Source organism: Antedon mediterranea, chromosome 11 (genome assembly GCF_964355755.1).
Source record: "Antedon mediterranea chromosome 11, ecAntMedi1.1, whole genome shotgun sequence".
NCBI lineage: Eukaryota > Metazoa > Echinodermata > Crinoidea > Comatulida > Antedonidae > Antedon > Antedon mediterranea.
The window spans coordinates 677,893-693,159 of NC_092680.1; the positions used below are offsets into that span (position 1 = coordinate 677,893).

Genomic DNA, 15,267 nt, shown 5'->3' on the forward strand with positions numbered 1-15,267 from the left:
ATTGTTTGTGTACCTGTTCTCGGCTTCCGTCGGATTTTGAGCGACTCCCGGGTCTCAGAGCATGTCGTGGATTGTGGATAGATCACTCTATTCAAAGTTTATCAGGGCAGAGTTAAACTACAAAGTAATTTTGCCCACGGGTTTTTCCTTTAATGGTCCATTATCTGTCTGAATCTACTGAGAAACAAACATCGTTCGTCTCATGAAAGCTATGCATAAGCCTACTACCTGACACAATTTGACATTAACAATATCGATGTCAATTTTATCGTTATTTATTTGTTAAAACATTAATAAGCAAATGTCATCAACCGATATAGCACATAATGCCATTATTAAAAATTATATTTATAAAATAAATAGGAAGAGCGTCATTGTCTTATAGAGTGTTTTGATCTGATGGTGACCATGGTAAAGACACGTGCATCCTCAACAAGGTATTGTGTAAAACATATTCATGATCGTTCTGAAATAATATCAACCTCATCATCTTTATTTATAATATTAATATACACCTAAAATTAACCTCGCACGCGTTTGATGTATTCTTTATACTTTCTATTCATTCAAGACAATTGGTACTAATTCTGTCAATCATGTTTTTGTATGTACATTGTAATATGAATGTCTTTGTTTACTTGTATTGTATAATCATATTACTAATTAGTTATTATTATTATTAGTTATTATTATTATTAGTTATTATTATTGCCTTAGGATGTTTGGAGCAGCATGAATAATACAAAGTTAAGCAACATAATAAAAAAAAATTAAAATATACCGTGTAAATATAATACGGTTATTTAATTAATACATTGAGATACAATGAAAAGAGAGAAACAAGATAAGGGAAGCGTATGACAGTAAGCTATCTTCATTTTGACACAATGTTGGTACGATACACTTGTCTATTGATGCTGAACTAAAGCATGTCTCATTCGTTCTGCTGATAATTTGAAATTTACGTCAAAGCAAAAATGGATGTGCGGAAATATGCAATTTTGGTTCTTTTCGTTGCATCTTATTGCAGAAGCCAAAAAGGTGGTGGCTCAGGTATGCTGTTTCTATTTCTAATTTATGTTGTCGTTCTGCGGTTCTAGTAAGAGCAGAAATGAGAAAATGGATTATGAATTAACCAAGTCTATGTATTTTTGACAATTCAGATACCATTATAATTGTTTATAGGCCTAATTCAAAAATGAAAGATACAAAAAAAATGTACAATTTTCTTTGGTCTTTGATACTTAAAAATAAATTTCGTTATCATATTATATTATTTCTTATATATTTCGTATATTAGTATCTATATATAAATTTACGTACGGGCAAAATTCAATAAATTTATTTCTAGAATTTTTACTGGATGGTATATAAAGTTGGTTCATACTTTCGGTACTAGTTTTAACCATCTGATGTAACCCTGTTTACTAATTAAATTTAGTTAGGTAATTAGTTATTGACGATTAAAACGAATTTAGGTTCAACGATTTGCCCCAAATAGGGGTGTTTTCCAATCGTGGTATACACTGTCTAATGAATGTCCATGGAAAAATACCCGCACACAATAATAGGAGGATGCTTTAACTTCGCATTTTCCTATCTCCTCCTACGATAATTATTTTTAATAGCTGAAAACCGGTTGAACAGCTCGAGTACAGCATCATAATGTTGAAGACAGGCCGATTTTCTTTAAAAAAATACTATTTTGATAGATTTAATATACATTTATACAACTGTTTTGATCTGCGATAAATGGGACATTCCAATCTCTGTTCCACAAGTGTCTATTCTCTCAGGCGTCGTAAAGACAAGTACTGTACAGTCATAACCGAAATTCGATCCATTTTATCCAATCTGTGCTGCAGAGGTTGGATATAGGTTTTTTTTAACGAATAATGATCTAGCCTTTCCAGTCGCCGTCTATTAAATAATCATGTTTATTATTGCAGTCAAACCGCCACCCACAACACCCCCCCCCCCCCATCACTGGCATGAGTACCGTAGCGTTGTAAGGCCAGTAGATGACAGGCCTAACAGTACAAAGGATCACATGCCCTAAACGCAGAACAACTTTGGTGGTTAGAAACCAACTTAAGTATGAATTGGCTCTAAGAAACAATTGAAAACCATTAGACCTACTAATTAAGTTGAGTTAGATAATTATTTATTGACGATTAAAGCGAATTTACGATTTTCCCCTAATAGAGGTGTTTACTTTATTACTGACAGTTCCTTCTGAACGTTTATATTAATTAATAATGTAATTACTCTACAAAAAAATATAAACGTCGTATTAGTGATGTATCGTTACATGTACTGTACTATTTCAATCGACTATACGGTGACAGTTTCAACAAAGTATTAAATAGCAATGTTTTACTGTGTTTAGTCATGGAGGTATAAATACCTCCATGGTTTAGTGGTATATTATTTGTAAAACAGGAAAACAATTACTATTTCGTTACTAAATGGAAGAATATATTTAGAAATTGTTCGTCTTTGCACCCATCCTGTTCCCCATCCTTCATCCCTCATGTTGCATACAAACCACAAATTCAGTTTGTTTCAAAACAATTGGTCTTATTTTTTGACAAGTTTCTCTTTCGGAAGTAATTCACAGGGTGCTAATTTTAGTTGAGTACATAAATCACCGTGTCTATTTATTCGTTCCTGTAAACAACATGTATTATTTTCCTGCATGTACATTTGAAGTCGCCAGTTTTTTAACGCTGAAATTACTATGTATTCGAGAACCATCTGTGGGCACGAACTAGATGGTACGCGAGCGAAGCGAGCGTACCAATCTAGTCCTTAAAATTCAGGAAAGTGGCATAGTCTATCACATGTGCGGCCCTTCAATAAACATCAGTTTGCCAAATGTGAGCACGTACCGTTCAGTGGTTTTGGAGTAGATGCGTAAAATACGCGAAAAAACGTAGTAGCAATAATATATAGATAATGATGATGATGATAATTATGATGATGATAATATTAACAATAATAATAAAAACAAACATCAACAAACAACAATAATAATACATTTTGCATTCGTATTTAATTTATTCTTTAATTTAGGATTAAGAGCAACTTTCATAGAAGCAAAACAGAGTTCTACACATAGTTCTGGGGCAGTTGCTGGTAGAGCCATCGATGGAAACACAGATGGGGATTTTGAGGAAAATACGTGTAGCCATACCGGTAGTGCTATAACAGTCACTTTTTATATCATAATATATGTTTATGAAATAATGTGATAGTGATGATGCGCATATTGATGCTGATGATGGTGAAGGTGATGATGATACTGGTGATGATGATTCTGATCCTGATAATTTTGATGATGCGTGTACTGATGCTGATGATAGTGATGGTGATGATACTGCTGATGATGACGATGCGTATACTAATTCTGATGATGGGGATGGTGATGATAATAGAGATGGTGATGATAATGGTGATGATGTTGATAATGATGCGTATACTGATTCTGATGATGATAATTATGATGCGTATGCTGATGCTGCGGATGCTGATGATTATGCAACGTCGGTAGTATCTTTTTCTCTGCGGTGTAACATCATACCCTTTCATTATACAGGTTTTATTTCTCAAAAGCTTTGTAGTGATATGACACTATCATGTCCATAATATGGGCATATCACACTTTTTTTGTCACATAAAGTTTGATAGTGTAGACAGAGCTTAAGACCGTTTTTGTTCTATAATAACATTTTTCTTAAGTAACCGTAGCCTATACCGCAAAGCTGCTCCTTTTCAGTTCAGGCGAATGAAGATATCAAGATTCCAACATACCGATCGGAGCAGGAATATGTATTTCTATATCTTGTACATGTTGCAGTAAAGATTTGTGTCAACATTCTTTTAAAACCTGGTTACAAAGGATTGGTAGTAATTAGTGAGGAAGATTAGGCCGAGTGCATGTCTCATAGTTTGTATATAGTGGCGATTATTATGTAGGCCAAGACTTTTTTTAATAAAGACGACGTATGGTTATAAGCAATGCACATGATTTAATCTATGGAATAAGTAAAGGAATAAAGTGACCTCCAAAAAAGCATAGGATTGACATACCATACATTGCACCAAGCTCCTGCTCATGAATTTGAAAAACTGTACTGAATGCAGTCAATATCGGACCATTTTGGACAAAATATACTGTTATTTTCGTTGACCATGCCCTTTATTGTAAATTATTGATCTAAGATCAAATCTAATCTAAGATTTGCTTATATAGGAGAATAAAAAAGAGCATTAGGAGTGTGTATAATAACATAGTAGAGTACAGTATAAGAGCATAATGAAAGAGAGTATCAGCGTTCCATAGGTGATGCTGCTGGTGCTACTACTACTGATGATTCTGGTGATAATGATAATGTGTTGAGAATAATATGCATTGTCTTATCTTAATAATGCATAGTTTATATTCAATAATTGCATCTTTTCTCAGCTGAAGCATTAAACAATTCGTGGTGGTATGTTGATTTAAGATCACGGCAGACTATCTCAAAGATTGATATATATAATAGACAAGACTGCTGTGGTAAGTTTAAAAACAACATTAAACTAAAAATATAATAAAAATCAATTGTATGGTTATATAAGTTAAGTATGCCGAACATCCAAGAATAGATATTTCCTGTACATTTATATGTATCTTCTCAAACTAGGTGATAGACTGGAAGGTGCTGAGATTCGTGTCGGTAATAACAAAGTATCACCTTTTACTGGAAATGCACAATGTGGAGCTACTATTACAACATCTGTGATTGGTTCAAATCCAATCGAAATTATATGTAACCAACCAATCACAGGGCAGTACGTTAGTGTTTATCTTCCCAGAAGGAAACCTCTTACTCTTTGTGAAGTACAGATTTATGCAGGTATCACCCGATAAATTTCTGGAACTCTTGGTCCACAAATATACTACTGAGGATACACAGTGTATCAACAGTAACAAGAAATATTTCTTACAAAAAACGCCGCGTAACTTTTTTACTGGACAGTTGTAAGAACAGTCTTTATTAATCTAATATAATAGGTCGGCCAATCAAAACGCAAGTGAACAATTGGGACTTTACTTGTGATTTATGTCATTGGCCAGTCAGCACAGTCGTTTCTTTCTAGAATTAAACGCACAAACTTGTATTGGGAATAATGTATGTGGTTATTAATATCGCATTTAGGTATTGATAATAATAATAATATGGCTTTTGAATATATAATTACTGTCTGTAGAATAACATTTATACATTTTCGGTTCGCGATGAAAAGTTATATGAATGGATTTGTAATAGGTATTTATAATAATAGTATATGGGTTGTATTATTGCTAAGCTATCACCAAATCGCGTTATAACATTATTTCTCAGGGTTTTTTGCACCATTGATCAATACCAAACGCGTATCGGTATTATAGTTTTTAATGAATCATTACATTAATACAAATACCCAATTAAATCAATCGCGTCAGTCCAATTCCGACTTATGTTTCGATCACATAGTTCTGTGTCTACACTGTCCCAACTAGTTTAACAAAAAAAGTGTGATGTGCCCAAATATGGTAGTGATATGCCCGATTATCGTAGTGATATGACATCGTCATGTCTATATAATATGGGCACATCATATTTAGTTTGATAGTATAGACAGAGCTTAAGGATTATATTTAAAAAATGTTTTCTTACATTTTGAACGGAAGTATTTATTTGGTTATAAGCCCAATTTTCCAGTCTTAATTTTACATTTTGAAAAAAAAAAGTATTTTATTTGTTGATAAGCCCAATTGTGCAGTCTTATTTTACATTTTGAACGAAAGTATTTATTTGTTGATAAGCCCAATTTTGCAGTCTTATTTTACATTTTAAACGAAAGTATTTATTTGTTGATAAGCCGAATTTTCCAGTTTAATAATAATGACCCCTTCCACAGTGCTTATACCATATACATTTTACATGATATTGACCGTGGGTTCTTTACGCCTCTGATGCATTTGTTTTTATTGTACCTTTTTAATAAATTATTATATGTTTAGGCCTGATCACACCCAATTTAATGAAACGGTCAGATTCCGATTTCAATTGAACGAAAGTAGTACTGTATTTATTATTCATTTATTCTATAGTTTTACAGATAGCACCTGTGGACAGTAGCAGAATCGGGTGTTCATTGATAAGCCAAGGGTCCCATGGCGTTAGCCGATATCTTGAGCATTTGACTCTTGTGTCAACCTGTAACACAAATTATTCTTCAAAATATAAAGAAAGAACCTCACACGTCTTTTTTGTGAGTGATACACTATGGATATGCCCACGGAAATAATATGTGGACATTGCAAACAATCATAGGCCTACAGTAACAAACATAACATGGCTAATAAGCATAACATTCAGACTTGCTTGTTTTCTAGTGGATTTTTATTTACTTTAGCATGTAGAATAAAACTAGTAACAGTGGCTATATTAATAATTATACTGATTATCCTTGATGTTATCGCGTCTAATAATAAAATATTTTGTTGTTGATAAGCCCAATTTTTCAGCCTTGATTTTACATTTTGAACGAAAGTATTTATTTGTTGATAAGCCCAATTTTGCAGTCTTAATAATGACCCTTCCACAGTGCATTTTACATGATATTGACCGAGGGTTTTTACGCCTCTATAGCCACTAATCAATACAATAAGTAATGTACTTTTTTAAATGAATATTGAAATGTTTCAACATACCCAATTAAAAAAAACGGTCCGTTTTCGAGTTCAATCTTTTGATTAGAGAGGTTGGAGTTTCATTTTGAACGAAAGTATTTATTTGATTGATAAGCCAAATTTCTAGTCCTAATGATTTGAGATTCAACGGGTTTTGCTTTCAATTGTATAATAATATAATTATATATATATATATATATATATATATATATATATATATATATATATATATATATATATATAAATATAATATTAAGTATAATTATGAATTCACCAACACTTTCAGGCCCGGGGCCGAGTTTGTGTAGACCAGACTTCCATGCACAGTCACATGTTAAGGAATATGAAGTCTTTATGATTTTAATATGGTTCGAAATGATATTACACAACAACGATTAGACAGCAACTGTGCAAGAGTCCAACTAATAAAATCGGAATGATCAATTAATTGAACATTTACAGCATAAGGCCCATACACTAGGACGATAACGATCGACGATAAATAGACACATGTGCATTTTTAATAAAAAAAAATAGAAATATAAACAATTCCTTTGACGTCATGATTAGTAAGACCAATAATATCGTGACAATACAGCGATGTTATTGTTTTTATTTATCATGACGTCATTTGATTGGAATTTGAAAAACATTATTTTTATCAAAGACAGCATAAATGATTATCCTATAGGTCTAGAACGAAAACCTTTCTAATTTCTTTTGGTTTATGTAAAAAAAATGCATGCTATATATTTATCGTCCGTCGTTATCGTCATAGTGTAATTGGGCCTTTATACAAAAAAAATAAATTGATTACGAAGTTACATGTCATTTTCACCTATCACCAAAAAACTATACCTTTTCAAAACTAATTAATTGTTACGAAGCCAATTTATATTATATATTTCATTAAAACTTAACTTTACGGTAAATTAAGAGTAAGTATCACTCAGTTAATATGAATAATATAACTAGTAGGTCTATGAACTTGCGTCCAGACACAGAACTGTGACATTACTATCATAAAGGTTGAAACCACTTATAAAACCTTTTTTTTTAAAGAAAGTATAATTGTGTTAGGAGAAGGCTAATAAACAAATAGATAATGTACAAACCTTTTTCTGGATTAATTAATGGAGCAGGCGTTCCTAATAATCTGCTGCTGCTACCTAGACTGATTGTTCACCTTCTGACGATAATTGATTGGACCCCCCACGGCATCTGATAACCAACAAAAAATTTACGAGGACTGTTTCAATGATTTAATATCTGACGGCGTATTATTATAACATATTGGCCTAGATTGACAGTCAAAGAAAGTCATTGTAAATACCTCCCTTTATGTTGACAGAGCCAAAATAAAGTTTTGACCATTATCGAATGATTATTTGACAGTGACTTATTATAATACCGGCCTGGTTGACAGCAAAAACGAAGTTATTATTTATTGATCAAGATTTTACAGATTTCCGTCTACATCTCAATAATACTGTATTATCAGCCAAGGCTTTCATATAGACTCTCTTCTCCCAGACGTTTTTTGGGTCCAGCAGCTACCTATAAATTATAGTCGAGTTTCCAAATTCACAAAACTGTCAGCCTTAGATACTAAAGCTACCGCTATGAAACAGCTTATTAATGAATGTGTCCTCCTGGGACATAGCTGGCTAGAGCCGCGGCGCGAAAATATGTGTTAAAAATAATGGGTTTCTAGAAAACTCAGATCTAAAAAACTCAGATCTCAGATATATCTGAGTTTTCTAGTTCTAGAAAACTCATTTATCTGACTTTTCTAGATCTAGAAAACTCAGATATCAATATCTGGGTTTTCTAGTTCCAGAATGGAACTAAAACTCATTAATGATTGGTTGGAAGGTCATTTGGATCATTCCATTATTAATCAGAAGTAGGTCATTTGAAATACTAGAGTATTATTAAAACTGATTACTGTGTACGTTTTCGTACTAATATTGTAACATGAAGAAGCGGCCTACGGCTTAAATCATACATGAAAATACAGTGCATGTTACCGTTAAAATTTAGGCTTAAAAATGAGGCATGTACGAGTTGGTGTGGGTACGAGTTGATTGAGGTACGAGTTAGCCAAGTTGGGAATAGGTACGAGTTATTTTGGGTACGTTATTTCTCAGGCAGCACGTGTCAGTTCTTTCACTATGACGTTATCCAAATTACTTTACACTAGATGGTACGCTCGCTTCGCTCGCGTACCATCTAGTAATAATAATTATTAGTATAATAAGTACATTTTCCGGGGACCTACAGCTCTATTTTGCACAATTTTCTTAATCCAGCCCCAACCATGGTATTCTGTTTCATATTTCGAAGTATAATTCAACCAGGGACCTAGCAACATTTTCTTAGCTTCACACCACCCATATTGGTCTGGTCCTGTAGACTTATAATTTCGTTTCATATATCAATGTAAAAGTGCAATTTTCGGACACCCAGCAGCTCTATTCTTCAAAAGTATTTTTTTTTCAGTTTTTATAGTCCCGAATTAACAATGTTCGCACCTCCAGACAGCAACCAGCCTACGCCTCGTTTCAATTGAAACTTTTAACTTAAATTATCGTAAATATTTAAATTGTCCATAGGCCTACCTTGTATATGTTATATATTGTGTGCCTCTTTCTATATTATGTCGCGTTGTATATAATAATAGTTTATCCAATTTTAAATCGGTATGGTATTATATAAGCTTTAATTAAAAAAGACATGGCTGTTAAATTTTAGGTGGGTGAGGGGGTTGCTGTTGTTTGGGAGGGGGGGGGGGGGGGTGATTCTAAAGCCTGTTTCCTGCCTAAATCAGCTTTAATTAACGAATACGCAGAAATTCTACGTTATCCTAGAATCATTATATGAATCTTTGATTTCCTAAAGTTGACTTAACCATCCTTATCGTTGTTTCACACGAATACAAAGGGCATCAACCTCTTCACGCACGTATGGAAGAGTCGACGGTACATTCTGAACGTTACGATAAAGGCTATGATCTGAGTGGACGCCGACATGAAATGTTTAAGTTATTTTGCACAGATTGTCGTTTAACAAAATAAACAATTTCCTTAAATCTATTTTTTATAATATTTCATTATATTATTATTTGCCAAGGGCATTCTCCAACCCCCACTACGCCTCCTCCGGAAACCATCATACCTACGGACCTGTCTACTAATTATTGCGTCAATGACACCTATCCACAAGATACTAACTGTAATATGTATGCGGCGGATGCGGCGACTACTGCTAGTCCCGATGAGGCGCAACCTGGAGCCGACGAATCATCATCAGTTAGCTGTAACAGCATATACAACCTTCTAGGCACTGCTTTGATATACATCATTGGTCTATCTAAAGAAAAGTGTGCTGATGGTGGTCAGGTTTCTATTGGCAGCTGTTTTCATTTGGTCTATGATAATGGTATGTAATAAACTTATATTTAACTATTTAATTAAACTTAAATGCGTTGGTATTAATACAGAATACAGAAATGTATTGGTCCAAAAGGAAATTCGTTTCGTTGACAAGCTCAAACAATTATAAATATAAATGTCTTGAATACAAAAATACAAGTGTGATAACAAGATTTAAAAAAAAATACGAATAAACATCGAACATAGACAAAAATATAAAAATACTATATCGTAAACATATAAATATATATAAATAAATGAAAGACGCTAGTAAATTACCAACTGAACATTTTATTGCACTACAGGCTGTTTCATGAGTATGAACTCAATCTTCAGGTGCTTGGCTCTGAATGATAGTCACAAGTGAATACAAAAAGCTATAATGAAGTCTTAAGGCAAACTGTTTATGTGAACAATAGTATGCTAATTAGCAAGTACAACACATCTCTATTTCCTGGACAGTCTATTGTTAACCAAATTCTTATTATCTAAATTACTGATACTTTAGTAGAAACTTTCTCCTATGTCTACATGCACTGACTAATTCGTTCCTTTGGTTAAGTGAGCTGGTTTCAGGCTTGCATATAATATAATACTTCTCTTGTAAGCATAGATTACACCGTTTGTTAACATTGGAATATGGTTTACACTTCTTTATTATTCGCCATTTAATGTTATACTTTATGTTATCATCTTTTAGCTTCCAGATGTAATGGCTAAGTGTTGTGCTGTTTTTGTATTTAACATTACGGAATGAACTATTGTGTGCGTTATATCTGCATTTAAATGTGTTTTCGGTTAGTCCGACATATGTTTCAACTTTATCATCATCATTTGTTGTTACTGTAGCCTGATAAACAACACCACTGGTTAGGCATTTCCCATTTAATGGGCATTCATTTCGACAGTTGCATTGCTTGATGTTATCACAGGGCATATCATTACGTAATACATTTTTGTTGTGGGCCGATATTACAGACCCTATATTAGGCATACAACTATAGCTGATTTTAATTTAGTTTCTATTAAATATTTTTCTTGCTCATGGTTATGTGGAAAACATTCATCTACAGTCTTTAAGAACTCGTGCCCTATTTTGGTTTTCACGTTGGCACTGTAAGGCGGGTTGAACCAGATGATATTTCTTTTCCTTGTCTTCTTCACGTTATTTTGTGCGCTGGTATTGGTCGGGTTGTACTTCAGATTGTGGTCGTATCCACTTTCATACAAGGCTTCTTGGTACGGTTTCTTTGATTCATTGAAAACAGTTTCATTCAAAGAAATGTTTGATAATCTTTTGTTTATGCCTTCAGAGATGTTCTTAATTATTGATGCTGGATGATTACTTTTGCAATGAACATAGCGTGGTTTGTTGTTTTCCTTTAAATAAGGCTTATAGCTTCCATCGTCAATACAATACATTACATTGTATTGTATTGACGATTACATTTGTTCGGTTCAATTTGACCGTCTAAAAAGTGCTCAATACGATAAAGTAGACCTAAAATATACGTTAAGTCTGGAAAAGAAGTAAAAACTACAGTTTGGTCTCTACAGGCTTGTTTCGTGAGTCGTGCAACTCACTCATCAGGAGACTATAATGGGAAGAATCAATTACAACGTTGCTTATAAGCACATTTACTTGTAGAATTAGCATTTACATGTGATATGTTTTGGAATGTCAGCTGTTATGTAACAATGCTTTCTTTCTGTGCCGGCAGGCGGACACAAGTTCGTTACGTTTGTTTAATGTCGATAATTCAGGGTGGCGGATGATAAATAATTTCTCTTTGAGGTAGAGGTTGCATTTTTTGTTTGCGCTACTATATGCTTTAGTAGATGCCAAGATGCGCCATGAGATTGAATAGTCTGTGTTGTTGTCCTTGAGTGTCCAAATATGTTTACTGAGTTCGGTTGAGTTTCTAGAACGTGTATTACGGAATGATGAGGTGTGATTTCTGTATCGTGTTTTAAAATCATTTTCAGTGAGTCCGATATAAGTTTCCGAGGTGGATTTGTCTTTGCGTGTAGGCCTAACTGTGGCTTGGTATATTACAGATGATTGTAAGCAATTTCCGTTTAGCGGGCATGTGTTTTTCTGTCGGCAGTTGCATGATTTGTTTTCTTGCGTGTTTTCCACGGATGTTGTTTCGGGCTGGTTGAGTATTCTCTTGTTGTGACTGTCTATTATCTGTTTCATATTGTTCATACAACTGTAGCTAATCTTGATAGTGTTTCGGTTGAAGATTTTTCTTAGTTTGTTATCTTTTGGAAAATGTTTGTCTACTAGGGATAGGAATTTCTGTCCAATGTTTGTGCTGACGTTTTTGCTGAACGGTGGGTTGTACCACAGAATGTCGTTTCGTTGTCTGTTTTTTCGTCTTGTCTGGGTTACCGGCTCGTATTTTAGTGTGTACTGGTATCCACTGTCGTTGAGAGTTTTCTGGTATACTTACTTCTTCTTCTTTCCCTTTTCAGGGAATTTATTGGTTCAACGTATATTGGCCTTTGGCCCTAATACAAACAAATAAAATATAACTATAACTTAAGATAATGGTTTCTTCTTTCAAAAGCAAAGTAGACGTATTTTCCTAAATTATAAGTAAAATTTGTGTTGGAAAGTAATAAACAAAGCTTATTAATAGAAGGAAAAACACGAATAAATCTTGGAATAAAACTTTTTCTTAAATCATTATAAAATGTGCATTGCAAAATAAAATGATATTCATCCTCAACAATATTCTTTTTACATAATTTACACGTTCTCTTATATCTTTCTACACCCTCCCATCTGCCCTTTTCAATTTATAGCTCTAATATCCCTAAAACGTAACTTAGTTAATAATCTTCTTTGTTTAAAATTAATGATGTTGGTCAAGTGATAACTTAAACATATTTCTTTTTTATAAAGAAAAAAGAGCCTTAACTTATTATGTAAACTAAATTTTTGAATGCATTTTTGTTTTTCAATATCACATAAGCGCAACTTAAATTCTCTCAAAAATAAACCTTTACTATTAACATATTGTTGTAACCATATATAACCAAAACCAGTAGAAAAGAGTAAGTGTTTGACCTGTTGTGCCCAACAATTCTCATTACGGTTAACTTTTCTAAGTTGAAACTCATAACACTTAAAAATGAATCTGTCATGATCTAAAGTAATAATATGTAACCAAAATCTTATAACTGTAACTAAACAATCCAAAGAAAGTGGTAATCTACCTAACTCAGAAGTAACAGCGGCATTTGGTGCATTTTTTCCAACTTGCAATAAATAATTATCTACAAAATTTAGTATGTGTTTTTTCTATAATAATAATAATAATAATAATATTTATTCGGTCATCAATGTAAAAATAACCAGGAATGAGAATAGGCTAAAGCCCAAACAGATTCTGCACTCACTCCATAAAAAAAGGTTTCGTCCGGGCTCAAACCAGGTACCTTCTGCGTGTTAAGCAAACGTGATAACCACTACGCCAAGAATCCGCATATAATGTTTGTGCTATCTGACATGCCCCAGATTTCGCTTCCATACGTTAAAATAGGAAGTATTTTCACATCAAAAATATTGTTCCATGTATTAATTGGAAGAAAAGATAAGTTACGATAAATAAATGATTTTAAGCAGAATAAACTTTGATTTGCTTTTTGTTGATTATGTTGTGTTGAGTTGTTCCATGCACCATTTGAACTAAAAATAACACCAAGATAATTATACGAATTAACAATTTTTAATTGAATATTTTTATACTTCCATTTGTCAATGTTCCTTAAATTGCGGCCATTTTTAAAAACCATAATTTTGGATTTTGTAGTGTTTACAGTAAGTTTCCAGGTATCACGATAAAGTTCAAGTTATGAATCATCTGCATAAAGAAGATGATTCATATGACAATCTCCAATTTGAATGAAATCGTTTACCTGATTAAGTATACCACTCAAATCATTAATGTAAATATTAAAGAGTAAAGACGACAACGGAGAACCTTGTTGTACTCCAATCGAACAATTAAAAGATGGACTAAGTTTGTTGCCAATTTTAACATGAGCAGATAAGTTTTGGTATAAGGAATTTATTATGTGTAACATTCTGCCTGAAACACCGATACATTTCAACTTATGTAGTAAAAGTGTATGATTTATAGAGTCAAAGGCAGGTTTAAGATCAACAAAACAAACAAAAATCCTACCCCGCTTTTAAGTATTTAGAGATGAGGGTATCTAAAATGAATATATTATCTGTCGTTCTATATCCCTTACGAAAGCCTGCTTGTTCCTCATGATTTAACTTTTTACTATTTGTAAATTGTGTTAACCTAGAATTAAGAATATGTAAAAATATTTTTCCTAGGATTGGAATTAAAGAAATACCTCTATAATTTTCAGGTTTGTTTTTATCTCCATTTTTAAAAATTGGAACGATTAAGCTTGTTGCCCATTGTTTGGGAAATTTTCCAACTAAAAATATGGCGTTAAAAAGAATTTTTAAAATATTAAAAATAATGTTGGGGGCGTTTAGCAAAAATTCAAAATTCATTCCATCAATGCCGGGAGCTTTTCCACTATTTTGAGAATTAAATGCTTTTTTTATTTCATCCAACGTTATGTCGTGGTCTAAATTATCATCGTCTTCATTCTGTTGGCATTCTGTGATTTTTGGCAACTCAGCGCTACCAATAGACTCATCGTTTTTAAATAGGTTCTTAAAATGAATATAACATTGATTAATAGAAAGTTCGCAAGATAATTTCTGTTTTGTCTTCAACTTCATCCAAAACGTTTTGCTATCCTTTGTATTGAGTGAATCGATAATTTATTTGCGTATTCTTTTATGAAAGTAATTTTTTTTGCATTTTAATAGCGATTTATATTGCTTTTTTATCTGAATATAATTATTTAAAAAAGGTTGAGTGCGCATAATTCTAAATCTCTTTAATGATTGTTTAACCTGCATTTTAAGGTTCTTACAATCTTGATCAAACCATTCGTTTCGTTTTGTAGAAGTTGAAGATTTACTTGTTTGTGTATACTTAATTCCTTTACATACGTATTCAAAAATTTTACATAAATGTGAAACTGCCTCATCAATTTTATTTTGAGAGA

At 32.8% G+C, this 15,267-nt stretch overlaps 1 protein-coding gene across 1 annotated transcript; it reads left to right on the top strand.

Moving 5' to 3' along the window:
- The first annotated feature begins 853 nt into the window (after positions 1-853).
- LOC140063002 (uncharacterized) lies at positions 854-10,173 on the top strand. The gene is made up of 5 exons (XM_072109430.1): positions 854-1,053; positions 3,076-3,198; positions 4,469-4,561; positions 4,689-4,901; positions 9,857-10,173. Exons 1-5 carry the CDS (start codon positions 978-980, stop codon positions 10,171-10,173), a joined length of 822 nt encoding a protein of 273 aa, XP_071965531.1. The 5' UTR covers positions 854-977.
- Positions 10,174-15,267: the final 5,094 nt, after the last annotated feature.